The sequence below is a fragment of the Cinclus cinclus genome, chromosome 1 (assembly GCF_963662255.1).
Source record: "Cinclus cinclus chromosome 1, bCinCin1.1, whole genome shotgun sequence".
Classification (NCBI taxonomy): Eukaryota; Metazoa; Chordata; class Aves; order Passeriformes; family Cinclidae; genus Cinclus; species Cinclus cinclus.
Genome location: NC_085046.1, coordinates 83181331 through 83201450, shown reverse-complemented (window position 1 = coordinate 83201450; position 20120 = coordinate 83181331). Strand labels below are relative to the sequence as shown.

At 39.5% G+C, this 20120-nt stretch overlaps 1 protein-coding gene across 11 annotated transcripts in view; it reads right to left on the bottom strand.

Moving 5' to 3' along the window:
• Positions 1-20120, bottom strand: part of IKZF1 (IKAROS family zinc finger 1) — a 69214-nt gene that overhangs the window by 16291 nt on the left and 32803 nt on the right. For 3 of the 11 annotated variants that reach the window (XM_062509051.1, XM_062509132.1, XM_062509386.1), the window contains exons 4-6: positions 9041-9094; positions 6951-7010; positions 4682-4942 (exon numbers count right to left, since the gene is read on the bottom strand). The exons of 3 other annotated variants lie outside the window; for them this stretch is intronic. In XM_062509051.1, the coding sequence (XP_062365035.1) occupies positions 4682-4942; positions 6951-7010; positions 9041-9094 (375 nt within the window). The remainder of the gene's footprint in view (positions 1-4681; positions 4943-6950; positions 7011-9040; positions 9095-20120) is intronic. 5 more of the 11 variants (XM_062509314.1, XM_062509473.1, XM_062509554.1 and 2 more) reach the window with 3 other exon arrangements.

Sequence of the window (20120 nt, the reverse complement as noted above, 5' to 3'; positions counted from 1 at the left end):
ATGGATGAGGCCTTTTCTGAAATCAGTGGGAAATAAAATATGTTTCCAGTTGTACCAGACAGGAATAAAAGAAAAATTATACATGAGAGCATTCTGTCATCAAGAATTGCTTGTGCATGCCTGTTTCTGTACAGCCCTCAGCTAAGTCAAACTAGCCTTTTAAACACATTTGCTGAATTTTGCTTCTCTTAGGCATCAGTTCAATCTGTTGTAGCAATTATAGTGCATCAACATTAGAAACAGACCAAAGATGACCTGTTCATAGTTTTGATTTTTTTTTGTGTAACAATAAGATTGTATTTAAGATTTCAGTGCTGAAGTTAAAATACTATAAGGAAAAAAAATTAAACAATTTCTTCCTTCTCTCTCACTTAAATATCATGTATAATTTTGCACACCTAGGATGACCTTTTATGTGCACACATGTGCAGCATGATCTTTTTTGGCTTCTGGGTAATGCAGCAGAGCAGCTGAAGATCAGTTAGACAGCAGCACTGTTCCAAGCCAAAAATAGGAAAACTCTGCCATCAGGGCTGGCAGCTTTAGCATTTGGAAAACAGCAAAATGGATTCCCTTTATGGCAAGAAATTTTCACTGGTCAGTTTCAAGCAAAGCAGCATAGTGCCTATCAAGCCAAATGAGCTCACTTCTTTGTCTGTCAAGTAGCTCCATTCATCTTAACTATACTCACATCTGGTTTGGCTGGGTGGCATGCAAAAATGCCAGCATATGCCTTACAGGACTTTACAATGTACTTCATAGGGCATGCATGGTATGGTTAGGGAGAAAAGAAAACAGGTAAGTGTTTCTCTACTTAACTTCTTAGTCTTTCTTAATCTTTGGGGCAGTTACTGCAGAAAGTGCTTTTCAAAAATGGAATTAAATAGTAAATGGAAGAAGTCAGCTTGGCAAAGGGGACACATTCAGAAGAAATAGTTAATTCTTACTAAGTAGCTTTTCTAGCATGCATATCTGTTATTTTTACTCGGAGGACTGCAAGAAGACAAAACCAGAATCATAAAAGTACTCCAGGAATGAAATGTAAAGCAAAGTAAGAATGCAATGTATCTCTAGCCTACAGCTGTCCCAATTACAGTGAAGTTTTGCACTGGGTGAAAAAGACAGATGGAGCCTTTCAAACGAGACTGCTGCACACCAAATACTTCTACAGAACTTAAGAGTGGGATCATCTGATCTGTAAGGATGCCTGATCTCATGTTGCTGCAGAAAGGAAACAAAGTCACCAAAAGACCCTGAAACTATGTGTAGCTTGGGCTAGCCCTTAGCTATCCATGCTCTAATTACTGGGGTGAGGAATGCCTCCTTTATGAGCCCCGCAAAACTCCCAGACCTGCCAGGATGCTGACAGCGTCTGATGGAAGGTTACTGGGTGAGGTGATACCTCCAAAAATGAGGATGGAACAGGATGGAAAGATAAAATACATAATGACTCTTTTTCTAAACAGTCTTATTTTCTTCAGGTCTGAACAGTACATACCTGTCCTGGGCATGCAGCCATGACCAAATATAAGACCAGGAACAAAAACTGCAATGGGACTTTGATTCATTCAACCATTATCACCATTGCAGTGATTTGCAAGCCCTAGTAGGAGCTTGGGCCCTGGACCACTTAAACAGTAAATAATACTTTTAATCTTAATTCAAATATTTATAATTACTTAAACAATGACAAGATCACCTAACACTCAGAGAACTGCAGAGCTCTCTTTCTAAATAAATTTGAGACATTCCAAGTAACAAGATAACTGGTGACTTAGTGTACCGTATAAGGAGGCAATACATACACCTATGCACACACATACACAGATATGAATGTATATACAGATGTATGAACAGTGAGCAAGAGAAGCCTGAATATACCCTGGGGTTTCAGCATCAGGGAGCAGAAATTTCTTTCTTGTTTCAAGCTCTCCTTTTTCTTAAATACCAAACAAGACAGTGGCAAGCTGGAGCAAATGAATGTGCTGAAAGGGAAGGAGAGTGAGAAGTGTTGGGCATCTGTGAGTTGGGATTTTCTCTGCAGATGTAAGCAACAGGTAAGGTGCTAGGAAGCAGTCAGTGCAGTACAGCTGCCTGCAGACAGGAGAGGGCAGAAATATCAGGTGCTGCTTTGCATATCTGCACTTGGCAGGTGTATTCATTAAAAACAATTACATCTTTTATCAGGTCAGGCAGTCATTTTATTTTGGCACTTTAGTGTGCTAGAGTTTTGTTCACTTATCAAATATTTATTTAAGAAAACCTCACTGCATATGCAGGTTTTACATGAATTAACAGCAAAGTAATTCATTTGTGAGGTTTATTCCTTCACTGGGCATGTATTGAAATGGGCTTCGGCATACTCAGTTAAATGTCTGTAATAGTATATCACATTTTGACTTTAATTTTCACAGTGCAGCTGAAAGGAAAAGCAGTCACCACTGTTTCCCCATGATGTCTCTTTAATTTAAGCTATCAGCTCTGAACTTCCTCTCCTTTGCCAGCCCCTGAAAAACCACCTGAGCTCATTCAAAGGAGAGGAGCTGAAGATGAGGCAGGAGGGAAGGCAAAGGCATTCTTCCCATGGAAGGATCCAGGGACAAAACTTCACACCCTTCAGTTTTTTGAGTGTAAAATAAAGCACCTGTGGTGTGCTTCCACATTGAACCGCATTCCCTTACTAAAAAGAGGGTCTATCGGGCAAGGGAAGATCACTGCAAAGGGTGGAGAAATCTTTAAGTGACAATCCTTGTGTGGTAGCACCTCAAGCACCCTTGGCAGGCAAATGGGTCCCTCTGCCAGGCATGAGGTTCAGGGAGCAGAAGGTCTGTGCTGGGGAAATGACCTGGCACCCAGTGAGGTGACCCTGGGGATATTGTCACAGGGACCAGATAGCCCAGCTCATGCTCAAAGACAGTAGGTTGGATACCAAGGAGTTAATGAGAAACAAAGGCAGCTGTGCTCACCACCTCCCTTAAAGTCAGGGGTGTCCTCACACAGGCTATTCAGCCCTGGTGCAGACACTGACTTGGACCCTTCAGGAACCTGAAACAGCTCCTCTAATCCAGAAACTGTTTTTTTTTTTTGGTTTTTTTTTTTTTTTTTTTTTTTGTTTTTTTTTTTTTAACAAAAGAACAGTCTGCTTAAACAAGCACAAAGACTTCTACCTCTAGTGGCATTTCAAGTTGCAACATACTGTTTCAACCACTGCAGCATCCTCTTCAGCCCATGGGTCTGTTTAAAAGGCCTCACCTACCAGTAATTTTATGTGTTCATTTTATCAATTTTTAAAGAAAAGAAAAGAAAAGAAAAGAAAAGAAAAGAAAAGAAAAGAAAAGAAAAGAAAAGAAAAGAAAAGAAAAGAAAAGAAAAGAAAAAGAATCAACAAGCTCTTTGTTATATCTAAAAAAATAGGCTACAGCCTCTCTTCTGAGTGCTAGCTGTGGCTTTTCCAATAATGATCTGCTCTTCCCTGACAGAGGGATTTTTTACATAGAATTGAAGAGTACTTTGAAGCAGGCAATGTAACAGCGTTGCTTTTGAAAGCGAGGAACCCATGTTACAGATCACACACTTCCATAGCTTTAACAGACACAGTTACAGTGACAGACAGGAACACTGAGGGCAATGGAACACACTCCAGGGCTTTTCATGGATCCTCTCCATTAAATTCTGAATGCACTTTGTTAATCTCACTCTACTTAGTAATTCTGGGAAAGCTATTTAAGCAAGACTGTGAGGATATGGAGAAAGTATGTATTTATGTGTTTATTGGCACAATTATTTCATGAATGTAAGACAGATCATTCTTACCTTAAAAATATTTTAAAATTCCCTCTCATTGGAATATTCATGTAAAAGTGCCAAATCCACAATTTATTTTCAAAGCAACCTTTGTGAAACAACAGTACAGTTTTTCTCTTTTAGCTATGAATGACATTAGATTGGAAGCCTGATTTTTAGATTTCTTATATCAGGTAAGGTGAGACTCACTCTTTACTTTTTAATTTCTTTCAGCCTCTTCATTTTTGGCCCTCTTTGAGACTAATCAGAAAATTGAGGCAAGAATATTCACAGCACTGTATAATGAAATCCCTATGGAGCACGAAATCTTTACATGTCTATTTTAGCATCCCGGTGGAAACACTTTACTGCACATTTGACCTGTGACAATACTTGTTTTTACTTCATGCAACTCTAGACATGAAATGTAAGTATTTTTTACTAAATCTGTCAATACAGCTCTCTTAATTAGTACTTTTCCAATAATTTTCATAATCACTAATCCATAACAAGCTTTGCTGTTTTGTTGGAAACTCTACAGTTGGGTTAATTTCAGAGTTAGCTACAATTGGGTTTTTGTACTGCAGTTCTTAAAAATTTCTTAGAAATTAAAGTATACTTCTTTACTTTTCTCTTAAATTTGTTTTTTTTTATTGTTATGTTTTTTGTTTCAATCCAAACAAACAGCACAATTTCTAGCCCAATAGATGGACTTCCATGAAGAAGTCACAATTCATGTGCAGGCCAAAAGGATGTACCGAAATAACTGCATTCCAAAGGCTCACCAATGCTGCATTACCTTACAAGAGGCACATGTGTATGATACAGAAAATAAGTCTTAGTTACTAATGTGTGGCCAGTTCTTGTCAGCTACAGGAAAAACTATGGCAGGCCTTACCAGTGTGGCTTCGTTTGTGAACCATGAGCACATTGGGACCGATGCAAATTATCCCACAGATATCACATTTTAGCTTTCCGTTAGGAAGTCGAATGCCTCCAACTCCTGACAAAGCCTTGCTGCCTGGGCCATTGTGTGAGCCATTCATTTTCTCTCCTGCGGCATCAAGCATTCGTAAATCCTCTGCACATTCTTCCCCATTCATTTCACAGGCACGCCCATTCTCTTCATCACTCTGAGTCTCTATTTTAATATTACCGGCTGAAAGAAACAATACAGGATGCCACTCAGTTTGGTTACAGAACAAATAATGTGGCAAAGCAACAATCACATAAAAGGAGTTAACTTCTAAACAGCAGGTACAATATCACTAAATAACAAATGCTATGACCTCAACTATAATTCTATGGGCAATGTGATGAGTTTGTAACACATGGAGCAATAAACAATGAATATCAGTAAAACAAATACAAGGCATTCAGGGAGCTGGGAACCTAAACAATATTACAAGTCTGTTTCTAGGTCGCTTTGAGACTTTTGTGTTTGTAGCTTTCATTCTGACAATCAGGATAATTGGAATGAAAGTTAAAATTATTCCACTTCATAGGGATTTGTCCAAAACAATTGTGAAAGCAAGTAACTCAACTCAATGGAAAAAAATGAACAGAAAATGCAACATTCTCCATTTGGCAGGAAGATTCCAAGGGTTGTACTGAATCAAAATTTTTGGTTTGCAGTTCTATGGAGTAAACAGTGACAATTGGAAAGCAGAGTAGGGAAGGATGGAAGGAAGAATTTGAGGAAATTATAAGAGCAACAGTTGTGTTTCTAGGACAGAAGGGTTAGGATTGCTGAGTAATAGGATACAATTAGAGTACGAAGCTATGATTAAAAATCATTCAAATTAAAAAGATGCCTGAAAAAACTGTTATTACTTTATTGAATAATTTTTTTTTTGTTGTAATCCCATAGATGACAATTGCTTGCAGCCAGAAGAATTTAAGTGTAAATTTGCCATAACCTCACAACATACGATAACATAGAGGCTAGCAAATTTCATCTGATATGAACACAGCAGACTCTACCATTAAGGAAAAGGGTCAAGATTCAGGCAAGTTCATGCCAGTATTCATTCCTCTTCTACCCACAGGACTGAATGATGTTTTGTGTAGAAAAAAATAATCTTTGCTATTATTTCCCTCTTTTCTAATGTGGTGATTTTGGTGAAAAAATACTTATTCATTAGGCTGAAAAAGACCGTTTCATTGCTCAAAGTCTTACTTTCCATATAGTAAAAAACCCTCTACCTTCATCCTACCCCACCTGAAAAAAAGAAAGCATTTATTTCAGTAGATAGTTAAGATGGTGAGGGACCTGTTTCATCCAATAAAGTCCAGGTTTTTTCCTTCTGTGGAACAACATTTTTATGGTAACCTCATTCAAAAGTGCAATAAGCTATGGGCAATAATTACCTCAAGAGACTGAAAGACTTTGATACCCCTTTGAAATGGAGAGGATTGACAAGCTCTTCTCTGATACATCCTGCAACCTCACAGGTGTCCCAGAAGGACTGCATGGATGTAACTGACAAGAGTATCTGACTCAAAATCCTACTGGGAAACAGAAACCTAAAGGTGTTCACATGTACGAATACTGCTTGACAGGACACCTCTTAAAAAGTCTACCAATCTAGGTATTTTAATGATTTTTCAATTATTGCATTTTTAATAGAAATCATATGCAAAACAGAATAAGAGCATATAATAAATAGCAGTTTTCCTTTAAAATGTATGTTCTAAAAAGGGGAATAATTTAGTGATAGATAAAAAAAAAAATCAATGACCAAACAATGACTTAAAAAGGTGGCATGACTGGTTAAACAGAAGTGATTCTGCAAATTTTATGGGCTACAAGCTCATATTGCTGTTTTTTCACATAGCAAATAGAAGAAATAGGAGTATTTGGCTTGAGTATATGACAAGATTTTCCACAATTTGCATGTAATTTTTTTCCTTTCAGTTATAAGAATAATAAATATATATTTATACTAAACAATGATAGGCTCCTTGCCTGCCAGGAATTTGGAGAAGGTGGCTTTTGAAGCAGATTTTCTGCTACAAAACACAAATAAACAAAACAAAAAGATCAGACTACTTAAATGCATGCAGAAAAACATACATACTCAGAAATAAAATGGCACAAACAAAAATCATAAAAGTAGGAACTAGATGGAAATGCTCTGTAGTGAACTGAGTTTCAGTATACTTACTGGAAAAGGATTTGGGAATTATTGCATGAAAGTCCCTAAAGCCTTCCGCCTCGTATGCAGCTGCAATAAAGAAGGCAAACAGGATGCTGGTTTGTGGTACTGCTAGCAGTAAATGTAAAAGAAGATGGCACTATTGCTATAAGAAAAATACCTAGGAGAAAGACAAAACTATCATCACAGAAGCAACATAAACAGTTTAGGATGAAGGAGGAACAGGAGAAGGACAGCTGGCAGGGGAATCCTGACTTGTCTAGAACAATTCCCATTTGCGAAAATGCCCTTTTCTTCCAAAGCAGCCAATAAGTTTTATCATGTTATCTAGAAGCATAATGTGCTCTTGGGTATTCCCCTTGCTTGAGCATTAATTCCTGTTGAAGTTGGGAGGAACTCTTGCTTATGTGTCTCAAAAGGGTCAATGCAGGCCCCTACAGTGCAGCTTCCTCAGAAATTATTTTTTGTTAATATGTCCTCTTTCTGTGACAGAAATTGTCACAGAAAAATTGCACATTCTTGTTTCTAGTCTCTGAAATTATAAAAAGTGAAATTATATTGTTTTCTTCTCATGCCTGCTGATCTTATGCAATGGAAGGAGTTCAGGTTTACATATATATGTATTTATTACTGTGTATATTGGCATATTTCTGGTTTGTATTTCTAAGGATTGTCCTCAAAATGTTGACAAAAAAATTGACAAAAAACAGATGCAGATACAGGTAATGCTGGAGTTCATTACTTGACATAAGCAATGACAGGGATATTGATGCAGCCAATATTCACTGAAGCTCTCTACAGCTGTGTCCTGGACTGCTGCAGCTGTAGTGCTCAATGAATGTTCCTGTGCAGACAAGGCTGAGTATCCAGGATGTGCACCCATTTGGCAGTGCAGCTCATGACAGGGGCTCAGTTCATGTGCAGAGTTCACTTTGCCAGTGAGAGCTGATGGACATTGAGGGCAGCTGACTCACCCTGGGTCCTCACAGAAAATTTATAGGTTTAATTAACAAAAAAAAATAAATAAAAAAAAATCTCTCCCTGTTCAAACGTAGTACTTCTTGCAAATCTGTCTGCAATACAAGAACTAGTGAAAAGAGCCCCACTGATACAGGAGATACAACAGGAGAGAGAAATAACTTCTGTAGAAATGCTAAGGACTTTTATTAAATCTGAATAATAGGGAAAGCAGGATATACTTATTTTTGTTCTCCCCATGGGGTTTCCTACTGGAAATAAAAACCATCAGTGTCTTCTACTTTTGTGAGAGTGATTCCTATCCCTCCCTTTTTAAGTGGAGAAATCACTTATGGAGCAACAATGATGTGATGCGCACTGATTAAGAATATAATGAGACTTTGTACTGGTTTCTGAAACTGTTAACCAATATAATTTTTGTAGAAATTACTTCTGTGGACATCCATAGCTATGTGCACACATATGCAGACATTAATTAGCTTTAAAATAACACGTAATAACTTCTCATTGGTTCTTCTAACACCATTAAGAAATTACTCATTAATTAATTTACTTCAATTGGGTTGGAATTGACCTTAGAAGGCTCTCTATTTCAATCCCTTTGTACACATTACCCCAGCTCAGGGGTGTTTAATACAAACTCTTTTTTCTATGGAAGGAGTGCAGAGTTTTTTTATGTCACTGAACTGACAGCTTCCCCCCACTCCTTTTTTACCTTTCCAGAGTGTGGAAAAACTACCCAAAAGCAGGGCACTGGCTGAGTCCCTGGTGCTCTCTTATGTTTACTGGGAATTTCACTTGGGATTTTCTTAAGAGCATTTAAAATTAATGTTAAAACATCTGTTCTCTATTCTACGGCTAAAGGTGATTTACACAAGTCTTAGAAAAAAATAAATTGGTATGCCAAAGGGGAGAGAGGTAATGATATCATTTATCACTGAAGGACAGTATTGCTGGCTCTGCATCAGACTTGGGCCAGGGCAATCAGGAAAGCAGGATGGTATGAGAGCACACAGCGTCACACTTCCCTGGAAAGAGCCGAGCAACATGGAAATGGAAGGGAGGTGTTTTGCAATGAGTGAAAGGGTTAATAGTAAGCAGAAAGGAGAAAACAAACAGACCTCCTGGGAAACTGGACGTAGAAGGTGGCTTTCGAAGGACAGAGAAATAGGCAGCTGGAAAAAAGATGCATGGGAACAATTAGTAATTAGTTCTCAATTCACTACCAATTTACCTTCTCTTTTAGCTATGGGACTCCCTCCCAGCTGTAAAATCCTTTAAGTTTTGTGAAACTTTGACATTGGCATAGGTCTAAGTACCTGGGCCATAATTCCATTTGGAAGGGGGCATTCACCTCCAAGTCATATTGTTCTCCAGTGGGATTTTTGAAGAAGCAAAAAAGCATAAGAACTGGCTGTCAAAAGTAATTAAAAAGTAACAGAGAAAGACAAATCATACTGAAGCTTCTGAGGCATTTAAGCAATAGTTGCCTTACACTCTTTGATTTTTAATGGGATTTGACCTTTTATCCCAGTAAGTACTAAACTGCATCTTGTGGCATATACCTGCCTTTTAGAACTTATCCTTCAGACTCTCTTTGAAAATAACCCAAATAATTTGGTTTTGTGTCATGCAATGTCTTGTTTGTACATTGTAACCGAGAGCAGAGAAAGATCTCTCTTCAAGTGTCAGCAAACAGTTTGGGTACATGTAATTTTTTGTTTTCATGTCTCACTTGTTATTCCAACACAACTCAGAAGTATTTTGTTGATATTAGTTGATGCTTAAATGGTAGCTTTAAAATCCAAATGTTCTCATAAAGACACCATAACTATTCAACCAGCAATCATACATGACTGATTTGAACAGTACCTTATCACTGTAACTGCGAGAAAAAAAAAACTTTAACACAGACCTTTCAAACAAATTATAGAAAATGTTTTTAAAGAGGCAGAATAAGATGAAGAAACCCCACTGATCAGGCCAAAAAAAATCACCTCAGCATGCCAACATGCGTCAATAAATGCAGACAGGATCTCCTCTTGTTTACATAGGTAATCAGAAAACAGAATATTGTCAGCAATTCCACCTGTTATTTCTGATATAAGACATAACAGCTATTCTGTTTTGTATCAGCATATGAAAATTCTAGCACTTGGCTTTATGCACTGCACTGAAATCCTTCCCCCTTTCCTTTTAACATCATGGTCATTTGCTGTGGTGTCAGTTCTGTTCTCACCCCACAAGAGCACTGCAGGTGGAGGATGCCATTCTCAGAAATGAAAGTAGTTTTTCCACAGAATATTCAAGGAGTCATTTTTCACCGCCAGCCTTGACAACAAACAACGAAGACCAATTCTTTAACTTAAATTATGTTTCCATTAATAGCATCTTTCCCTTATGAGCTCTCAAGTGACAAGAAGAATTGTGTAGGTGTGAAAAATGACAACAAAAGATCTGGGCAGAGGAGCCATAATGCAATGCCTTGAGCTCCTCAGATGACACAATAGAACACAGATGGGACTGATCAAACTAACTGGTAATTTAGCTACAGACAAAGCAAATGCACCCAAGTGCCCCTAAAAATTACTTTTCTGCTCCCTCCTTTTTACATATAGCACTGCATTGGCCAGTTAATCAAGTGTCTATGGTGTCTCTCTGTGGAAAATGCTGAAAATTAGGGCATTTTCAAAGGGAAACAAAAATAACAGAAGGAAGAGTAGTAGCAGGAACTGCTGGGACACACCTGCAGGTAGTGAGGCTGGTGCTGACGGATAAGGAGATCCTCCCTGCAGGGTCCATGCTGCTTCCTTTGACTCCAAGTGCCAATCAGCCCTTGGCAGCCAATTTCTTCCCTACTCTAATTCTGGCTTTCAATCAAATGGATACTATTCCACAAACACAGGCATCCACAGATAAGCTATCTCCCATGGGACAACTGGTGTGAGGAGCTCCACCCATGTCATCGCCCATGACTGCTGCTTCTCCCTGCTGCTGTCTGGGGGAGGTACCCACCCCATGTGCCAGCGCCAGCACCTGACATCATGCACAGCCTGTCCTCAGCAGAAGGGAGCAGGGAACTGTGCTTCACTGCATTGCAAAGCATATCAACATGTTTTTCTAGGAGCTGCAGTGAAATCAAACTATATGGAATCAATCAACAAAAAAAAACCAACAATGTCCTCTCTAGGTACAAAAGTGGCTTTTGCTCTATTGTTCATTCTCCCACTAGTCTCCTGTTAGTTACCTACAGGAATTTTCTACAGGACCAGCAAAGACACATTGGTTAGAGACAGATTCAAATAATGTCCTCAAATATATACTTGATACGTGCCTTTTATACACCTTTCTAAATTTGTGTTTCAGTAGGAAATGATCTGTAACTAGACCAAGGGGCTGGTCTAGTTCATATTTCTTGTCTTTGTTGTGACATTTCCTGGTACATTTTGTACTGGATTCAAGTTATTTTTCCAAAGGACAGTTAACTACCTGGCTGCTCAGTGTTCATCATCTGAACTGCAAGTGAAATTAAATTTTAAATGCAAGAGAAAGAGCACTGTAAGGAAATGCCGTACTAAACTCTCAAGTGTTACATGTATATGTAATCCATGCTTCCTATATTGGATATGCTCTGCATCTTTTACTGGCTGCATGATGGAGAAACTAAGGCAACTGAAGCAGGTTTGCTGGTTACAGACTTTATTGACACTTCTCTGCTTTGAGAACTAAGCTGGGAACACGTTCGAGCAGGAGACGAAGATTTGCTGACAAATGATAACAAGAACAGCACTTTTCATCCTCAAATTTTTTGTCTCTTCTGCTTTCACCAGATTTTTTTAATATAGACATTAAAGGATGAGGGAGTAGTAAGTGGGCCCTTAAAATTTTTTAAAAATTTTAAAAAAAGCAAAGTAGCCTTAAGTAATAACACATAACAGTGAGATAAAACACTACTGTACTTGAAAACATTCTCAACTCACACAGGTGTGTCTGTGAATAGACATGTGCTGAGACTGGAACCTCTGAAGCTGCATTCTCCAAAAAGACTACAGCTACAATCATTGTGGCTTATGCTCTTCCCCACACAGCAACAGCTATCCAAGAAAAACAAAGCCTCAGATATATGATATACTATCATTTATAAGATATTTTTCCTTCTCTAATCCTTCCATAAAGCATGCTTTAGTGAAAGTCATGGGTATTAACCAATCTTCAACTAATGCAACAAAATTCTAGCTAAAGGTCATCGCACGTGGCAGCTGGGAGAACATGGAGTATGCACCTGCAAAGATTAATGCTTTGGAGAAGAGGAATTATTACATTAAGATTCAACAGGCAGACCAGAAGCTCCACAAAGATGGAAGAGACAGCCAGGCTCTTCCATGAAGACATGCTGTCAATGGCTGGAAGTTGTCCTTGACTGGGAGTTACTGTGGGGATCCCATAACAAGACTAAGGGCTTAAAAACTGTAGAAACATGATTAAAACCAGACAAGATGATCAGTTGCATATAAATAATGTGAACTGGAATTAGAGGGGGAGTTTTAAACTTGCTTGACCAAGAGAAAAGCCTGTGAAATCTGAACACACGGAGAAGGTATTGGTTGGGTACCAGACGAAGGCAACAGTCACTGCCCTGAGGAACAAAACTACCACTTAGGAGAAATGAAGTGTCCTCGGTTCTTTGGTTCAGGGAAAGTCAGGGAGGTGAACTATTTTGTATATCACTTCAGAGAACCTAAATTTTCTTTGCCCTGGATGCAAAGTTATCCCTTCTTTGCAAACCCTCCCCTTTCCATGTACCAGTTCAGTGAGCTGGTACAGCTTACACATGGTTATTTTTGTGCCTGGAATGGCACAGAGCTACCGTGGCTCAGGGTCAGGCCCTTGCAAGTCCATCCATGTTAACGAGTCCATGCATGTTAACAATGCACTGTGCCTTCACTATCAGTGAACGGACGCAGGGACTTTTCCAGGGACCATTCATCTACCACGATGATGCTTTGAGCAACATTTCACCCATATGTACATAGTTCCCCATAGCTGTCAAGTAGTCAGTAGATCTAAATTTAGACCAAGCAGCTGTGTTTAGGTTTGGGGAGGTGCCTTTGGGTGTCATGCCAAAGCTGTGCACTGTCTATGTCCTCTTTTGAGAAGAGGTCAGAGGATGAAATGGAGAGGAACCCAGATATTTCAGCACTTGAGAGGGAATACAGTACAAAAATTTTATTTTATTGCCTGTTCTAATTGCTGAGTTGAGTCTTCAGTGCCCTCCTCATCTGTCATAGGATGAAAAACCCCCAGGGATATTGAAAGTTTATTTTAGACTAAAGCAAATAAAATACAGTCATCACATTATGAGTGATAAAGTAGATGTTCTCTCTGAGAACTGTGCAAAGAAGTTGATGCTGAGTTATGAAGCCTGCTTTAGCTCTGTTAATCCTCAGTTATTGTTCCAGATGCTATTGAAGATTCTTATTTTTGGGTTTTAGAAATTTTATGAGAAAGTTTTGCAAGTTTTGCTGTTTACTTGATTAGAGTGTACTCAACATTCCAGAAAAAGGAAATCCTAATCTATATCTTCTGGGGAAAAAGAAAAAAAAAATTCTGCAGAAATCTCAAAGAAATTCTCTGGATATGGACATACCTGATAGCTCCTGAGAGGAAAAATGTCAGGACAATATAAATTCTTTCCCACTGTGTATCACAGAAAATGCTTTACTACAGGGACCTGTATTCCCTCTCTGGCAATCAGTCCTTTATGTTGAAATGGCAAGAAACCCCAAATGATGCTTCCAGACTCTCAAGCACTCAGAGATCTGGATTATTCTACAAGCTCAGTTTGTAGAGTACATATTTTTAAGAAACGTCTTTCCTCATTTCTTGACCATTTTTCATGCTTCCAGTTTTCTTGCTTTTACCTCAGGAAAAACAAGCACACCTACTCCTTTGTGAAAAGAATCTATCCTTAACCACACTGGTGCTATAAGTCATCCCTGACATTAGATGTCTCTTCTGTGAGGAATACAACAATTGCAAAGTTGAATACTGTTTTATTTGGTCTTTGAGTGCAGTTCTAAGAGAAAAACCTATATTTCACTAGCTTTCTGCAAAATCTGAAGGAGATAATATTTTAAAAAGTTCCATTCCTCAGAAAGATGTGGAGAAAAATATGTCAGAAGTTAAGGTGGAATAATTAATATATAAAAGATATTACAGCATCCAACCTGAACTTCTTAACTCTGATCTGCAATCACACCTCAGATGTGATTTGAAACCACTGAATTTAGGCGTCTCTACTGAAATGTGTCTCCAAAACCAGAATGCTGCAGAGTTGAAGTTTAGCTGACTTTCTGGTGCAGGTATCACCATGCTTCCAGAAGAGAGAGGCAATCCACTCAGGTGCAGCTTCTTAAACCTATGAACAATTCTTCAGCAATATCTAAGGCTAGTGAGTGTAAAAGGTGTTTTCAAATTATTTTACCTCTGTTGAATTAGTTATCTGACATTTGAAATTCTCTGGAAACGCAGTAAAGATCACAATCTTCAGACAGTCACAATCACCATGCTGGGTATCTTACATAAAAATGCATTTTCTTAATTTGGATAGAACAAAAAATCATCCAAGCCAACACCTTGGTGGCAGAACTTCAAGGGACAAGCCTTTCAAAACAATAGTTTTTAAACTGAACCGTCTCCAATAGCTCCAGTTACTCAACTAAACTCTGACAATGACCCCAAAACTATTATGAACATTAGAAACTTATATAACTCAGACCACAGAAATTATCCCATCAAACCCCTTATTTCTGGATGAGGTATAGAACAGAATAATCCACTATGGTCTAATTAGTGTTCAAACACTCTTCCAGTCATTTCAATAGGCCTACCAATTACTTTAACATTTGTCTATCAGGAAAAGATTTTTACAAAAGCAACTAACATTTTGAGGCACCCCAACTTCAGATACTAAGGAAACTAGATTATCAGAAAGCAGATCACCCTGGAAAAGGCTGATCCACTAAGAAATCAGACCACTGTCTCAAGCTCCATATCTGAATCATGGGTATCCAGTCATCTCAGAAGCTTCCTCTGTTTAGCTTGCCTGTGCAGGCAGGCATTGGTTACCTCCTCACAAACTCTGATATAACCTGCAAATTGATCAGTAGTGCAGTAATTAACAAAAAGGATATGTATTGGCATTTCAAATTCCAGAGATGGTTGAGCTATTGCTTTTCAATCTGCAGCAGAGACTGTGAAATCCTTGGTCCACTGCAGCACCACACAGACTGGAAGCAACTGTGTGGCATTGCAGAGCAATTTTGTAATATCAAAATTTTCTGGGACCTTAAATCTCTTTGACTTTTAGTAATATTCAGATTTTTTAGACAACCTGAGCTTAGTGTGGTGGGGGACTGGGGGGAGTGGAGAAAAAGTAAGCCCACAATGAGAATGATGAGAATGCTGGAACTTGAGTCCAATTCCAGCCATAGCTGAGAAGTTATTACAGCTTCCCCCTTGTCCCCTTGGCTTAAGAGGAAACCTTTACCTGATGTTCCTCTAGCTCCTTCCACAAAGAGCAGCCTGGACATATTTCCTCCATATCCACAGTTGTATATCTCCTTAGCATCTGTCATGGCCTAGAAGTTTGGGTCAACTCCTACACCAGTTGCTGTAATGTCATTTTAAATCACCCATGTTGGAAGGTTTCTAGGAGACCACAGACATTAAAAAGGGAAGGGAAGGGAAGGGAAGGGAAGGGAAGGGAAGGGAAGGGAAGGGAAGGGAAGGGAAGGGAAGGGAAGGGAAGGGAAGGGAAGGGAAGGGAAGGGAAGGGAAGGGAAGGGAAGGGAAGGGAAGGGAAGGGAAGGGAAGGGAAGGGAAGGGAAGGGAAGGGAAGGGAAGGGAAGGGAAGGGAAGGGAAGGGAAGGGAAGGGAAGGGAAGGGAAGGGAAGGGAAGGGAAGGGAAGGGAAGGGAGGGGAGGGGAGGGGAGGGGAGGGGAGGGGAGGGGAAGGGAAGGGAAGGGAAGGGAAGGGAAGGGAAGGGAAGGGAAGGGAAGGGAAGGGAAGGGAAGGGAAGGGAAGGGAAGGGAAGGGAAGGGAAGGGAAGGGAAGGGAAGGGAAGGGAAGGGAAGGGAAGGGAAGGGAAGGGAAGGGAAGGGAAGGGAAGGGAAGGGAAGGGAAGGGAAGGGAAGGGAAGGGAAGGGAAGGGAAGGGAAGGGAAGGGAAGGGAAGGGAAGGGAAGGGAAGGGAAGGGAAGGGAAGGGAAGGGAAGGGAAGGGAAGGGAAGGGAAGGGAAGGGAAGGGAAGGGAAGGGAAGGGAAGGGAAGGGAAGGGAAGGGAAGGGAAGGGAAGGGAAGGGAAGGGAAGGGAAGGGAAGGGAAGGGAAGGGAAGGGAAGGGAAGGGAAGGGAAGGGAAGGGAAGCTCTTACTAATGGGTGCCCTAGGAAGCAGCTAGAGAAAGTTCTTGGAAGTCCTTGGGAGTGAGTTTTTCCAGCTGTCTGACATCTCAAGAGAACTACAGTATCTCATTTTCAACCACCTTATCTTCCAAAGGTTTACTTCACATACAGACATGGGCCCTAAGAATAGTTTTTCTTTTGAGGTTCTATTATTTATTGTTGTTTCTAAAGGACAGCTTTAAGAACTATGCACAGGACAGGTCTAGATCTCTGTTCAGCTTTCATCTCTACAGACAAGTTCAAAAACACATCATGGCTATACCTCCTCTGTTGCAGCAGTATTGGGGAGGCCCCTACACTGGTACTGCCTGCATGTCTCCTTTGCATTCAAGGACACAGTGATGGTTCAGTTTGGGATTAGCTTTAACTATATGCAAAACTATTATCTCAAGTTACCAAGCAGGAAACTTTCTGACTTTTTGTCATTTCTCTTCCCTATTTGTGAATCTCTCCCTTCCTTCACCAGCTAGGCACTCCTGCCTCTCCACTCGGATCTGCTTCTTTGCATTCCTGGAGGTGAAACAAAAGAGCTGCAGCTGTGACACTGCAGATTATGTGTCACATTGTAACATTTCCACATCCTCCTCACTCTGTTATAAAAGTACTCTAAGAGGAAGAAGGGTAAATAATGAAATATAGGAAAGCAGGAAAAGAGGAAGCAGCCAAAAGACAGCAGCCCAACTGAAATGCTAAGAATTATGGAGAAGTGACAGAAAGGGAAGCATAGACCAGGAATTATACTTAATGGCTTAGCAGAAAAAAAAAATAAAAATAGCATAAAAAGAAAATAGAGAGATTTAGCCCTTTTTGCCCTTCCACTAATCTTCCAGGTGACTATTCCTCTCTGACATTCACTCACATGACATGTATTCCCTACTTGAAGACAGACACCAAACTCTGGTGCTCTGTGTGTAGCTCAACTCCTCTAAAACTGAACTAACCACCAGCCCATTCCTTACCTTCATACCAAAGGCACAATTAGGCAATGATCTTTTTTGCTGAAGGCAGCTGAGGGGGACAGAGATGGAAGAGTACAGAGGGAAATTAGCTAAAGCAGAGTAGGGATTGCCTAACTAGGCAATCCTGCCTGGCTGGCAGTGGATGGAGCAGACGACTTAGGAAGTCCTTCCACTGAGATCATGTGTCCCACTTGTTCAGAATGAAACTTGGCTGGAGCAGAAAGTGTTTGAAATTCACATGAAGAATTTTCTCTTCTTCATTTCCAGGCAAAATAGATACAAAACATAACACGGACTTCTTTAAGAACAGAGTGGGAACACTGGCTTTTTACACTCTTCAATATCTTGGGGACTTTTCAGCAAGAATTTGTCTGATAAAGAGCTAAGTAGAAAGCAAAAATGTGAGAAATGACCCTTTATAAATATCACAACACTAACAGTTATGCATAATTTTGGAGTCAAGCTCCAGTTTTTGTCTTATCTGTTGGCTAACTGAATTTTGTAGTTTCTCAGGAAGATAGTGGTGAAATCCTGCATGTAAATAAAGACAGGAGTATTACACAAAGGTATACTGTGGTATATTTATCTCTTCATCACTCCATGAAAGCTACCTTATTGGAAGAACTGTCAAAATCATTTGGGGCTATTCCCCAAAAAAAGAGGCTGTCAGGAGGTAATAAGAAATGAGTTTTAGTAAGGCTTCATTTTCTTTGAAATAGTCTTGAAGAGAATATCAGGAGGTTCAGCTCTTCTTCCTGCCATTTATCTGTAAATTAGAAAATATCCTCTGGGTCACTTCAGCAGTGTTAAGTTCTTCAGCTAAAGTCATTGCAATTTGGAATGTGTGGGACCTTCTACCTGCCTAGGAAGGAGTTAGCACTATCCTCCAGTGAATGGCAACAGTCCCTGAGATGGGATCACTGTTGGAGACCTGCACTTCATGTCCCATCTTGCAGCTGTGACTGCTTTCCCAGTTCCCTACAGGTACAGCACCAGTACCTCTAGTCTACAAGGGCAGAGTTTATACAGTGCACTGTTCATGTAGGGCTGGCAGTGACCAAGCTGTGCAGTACCCAGTACATTTATGTGAGAGGAACTATGACCACTGTGAAAGTTTCACCTAGCTTGTCATATCCTGCCTACTATAGACATGGGCTTCTGTTTATTGCAGATTTGAGGGACATGACCTTGCTTTCTTCTGGCTTTACTGGTCCTGATCTGGTTTTCACTTCAATGGAGGCCCTCTTGATATAGTTCAGCATTTCCAAGGATAAAATTCAGTCATGCAGCAGTTCAATAAAAAGAATGGTTTTTTTTAAATCAAATGAGCATAATAAAAGAGAACATAGATATGGATGTTCTCCATGGGAAATTGATGTAATTTTTCTATTTGACTTTGGATGAGAAATGTAAATCAAAAGAAACATAAATAGAATCATTTTAGGCCAATCCAGTCATAATATTACTTACTGTTGAACCAGAACGCTTGGAAACAGCTAAACATTGGGCTCCACTGCAACCCTAGCCATAGGGAAAGGCACAAGTAGTTTGGTTAAGGAACAATACCACAAGGGGATTTTTATGCTGACGTAAACTTGGAAAAAAGAGAACATTAAATAGCAATAGAAATGGGCAATACTTGATCCAGAGCTATTCTCAGTTTCTCACTAATTATTAATAGTATTTATTCTCTAATACTCCTCATTCTCACACTCAGTGTTCTACTGCTTCAACATGCAGAGAATTTGATAACAAACAAAATTTTACAGCCTGAAATGGGGGCAAGGCACTGGATGCAGACTAAGGAAATCTAGGTTTAATTCCTAGCTTAGCCACAGACTTCCTGTGTGGCCATGGGAAAGGCATTTAATCCATCATGTGCCCTTACTTCCCTATCTGTACATTTTTCAATTCTTTTTAAATGGGGATAAGACAGTTGGTTTTTTCTTTTTTTTTTTTTTTTTTTTTTTTTTTTTTTAATGGGGAACTCAAAAGCCATTTTGCTGCTTAGAGTGGTTCCTATATTCAGGTAAATGCCTCTCAAGTGTCCTAACACATAAAGCTGAAATCTGGCCACCCTCCTGGTATGCATTCAACAGAAGACTAGGGACCATAGAGCAGGTAGAAGCTGTAGCTCAAAGAAATTGTATAACTTAGGTATTTGTGAAAATGTTATTCATAGTCTGTGATGCATCCTACAGAATTATACAAAAGTAGAATTACTGTCCAGTCTCATAAACCTTGGTTCTACCCATAAAATACTGGATATCAAATACTTGGAGCCTTCTGCCAGCTCTCTTATCCAGGATTGTTCAAGGCCAAAAAATAAACTTTTTCTTCCTCAGACTGATGCAGAAGCAGGAAAGAAATTTATTTTTCCTCATCTGACTTTTTCCCATGTTATCACTCTGTTTCAAGACAGATGTAAAATCCCAAAGGCAACTACCTCAAGCTAATTAATAATAAGCTATTTAATAGCCAAAGCAGTTTTTAATTATCCTCCACACTGAAGACAGCATGGCAAAATAATCAGTGGTCTGAGACAGGAGAGAAGAGAGGGGCTCAGACTGTACCTCTTGTGTGGGAAATGACCTAAAACTGAAAACTATGTCATCTTCAGTTCAGCTGCATAGGGCTTCTCATACATGTTCAGTTATGAGACGTGAAATCTCACTCCAAAACTAAATTGCTAGAGTATTTTTCTTAAATGCAAAAGATCTTCAGAAACATCTCAGCAAAAAGAAAAGTCTGGGCCAGAGTATGGATTTTATATCCTGAAA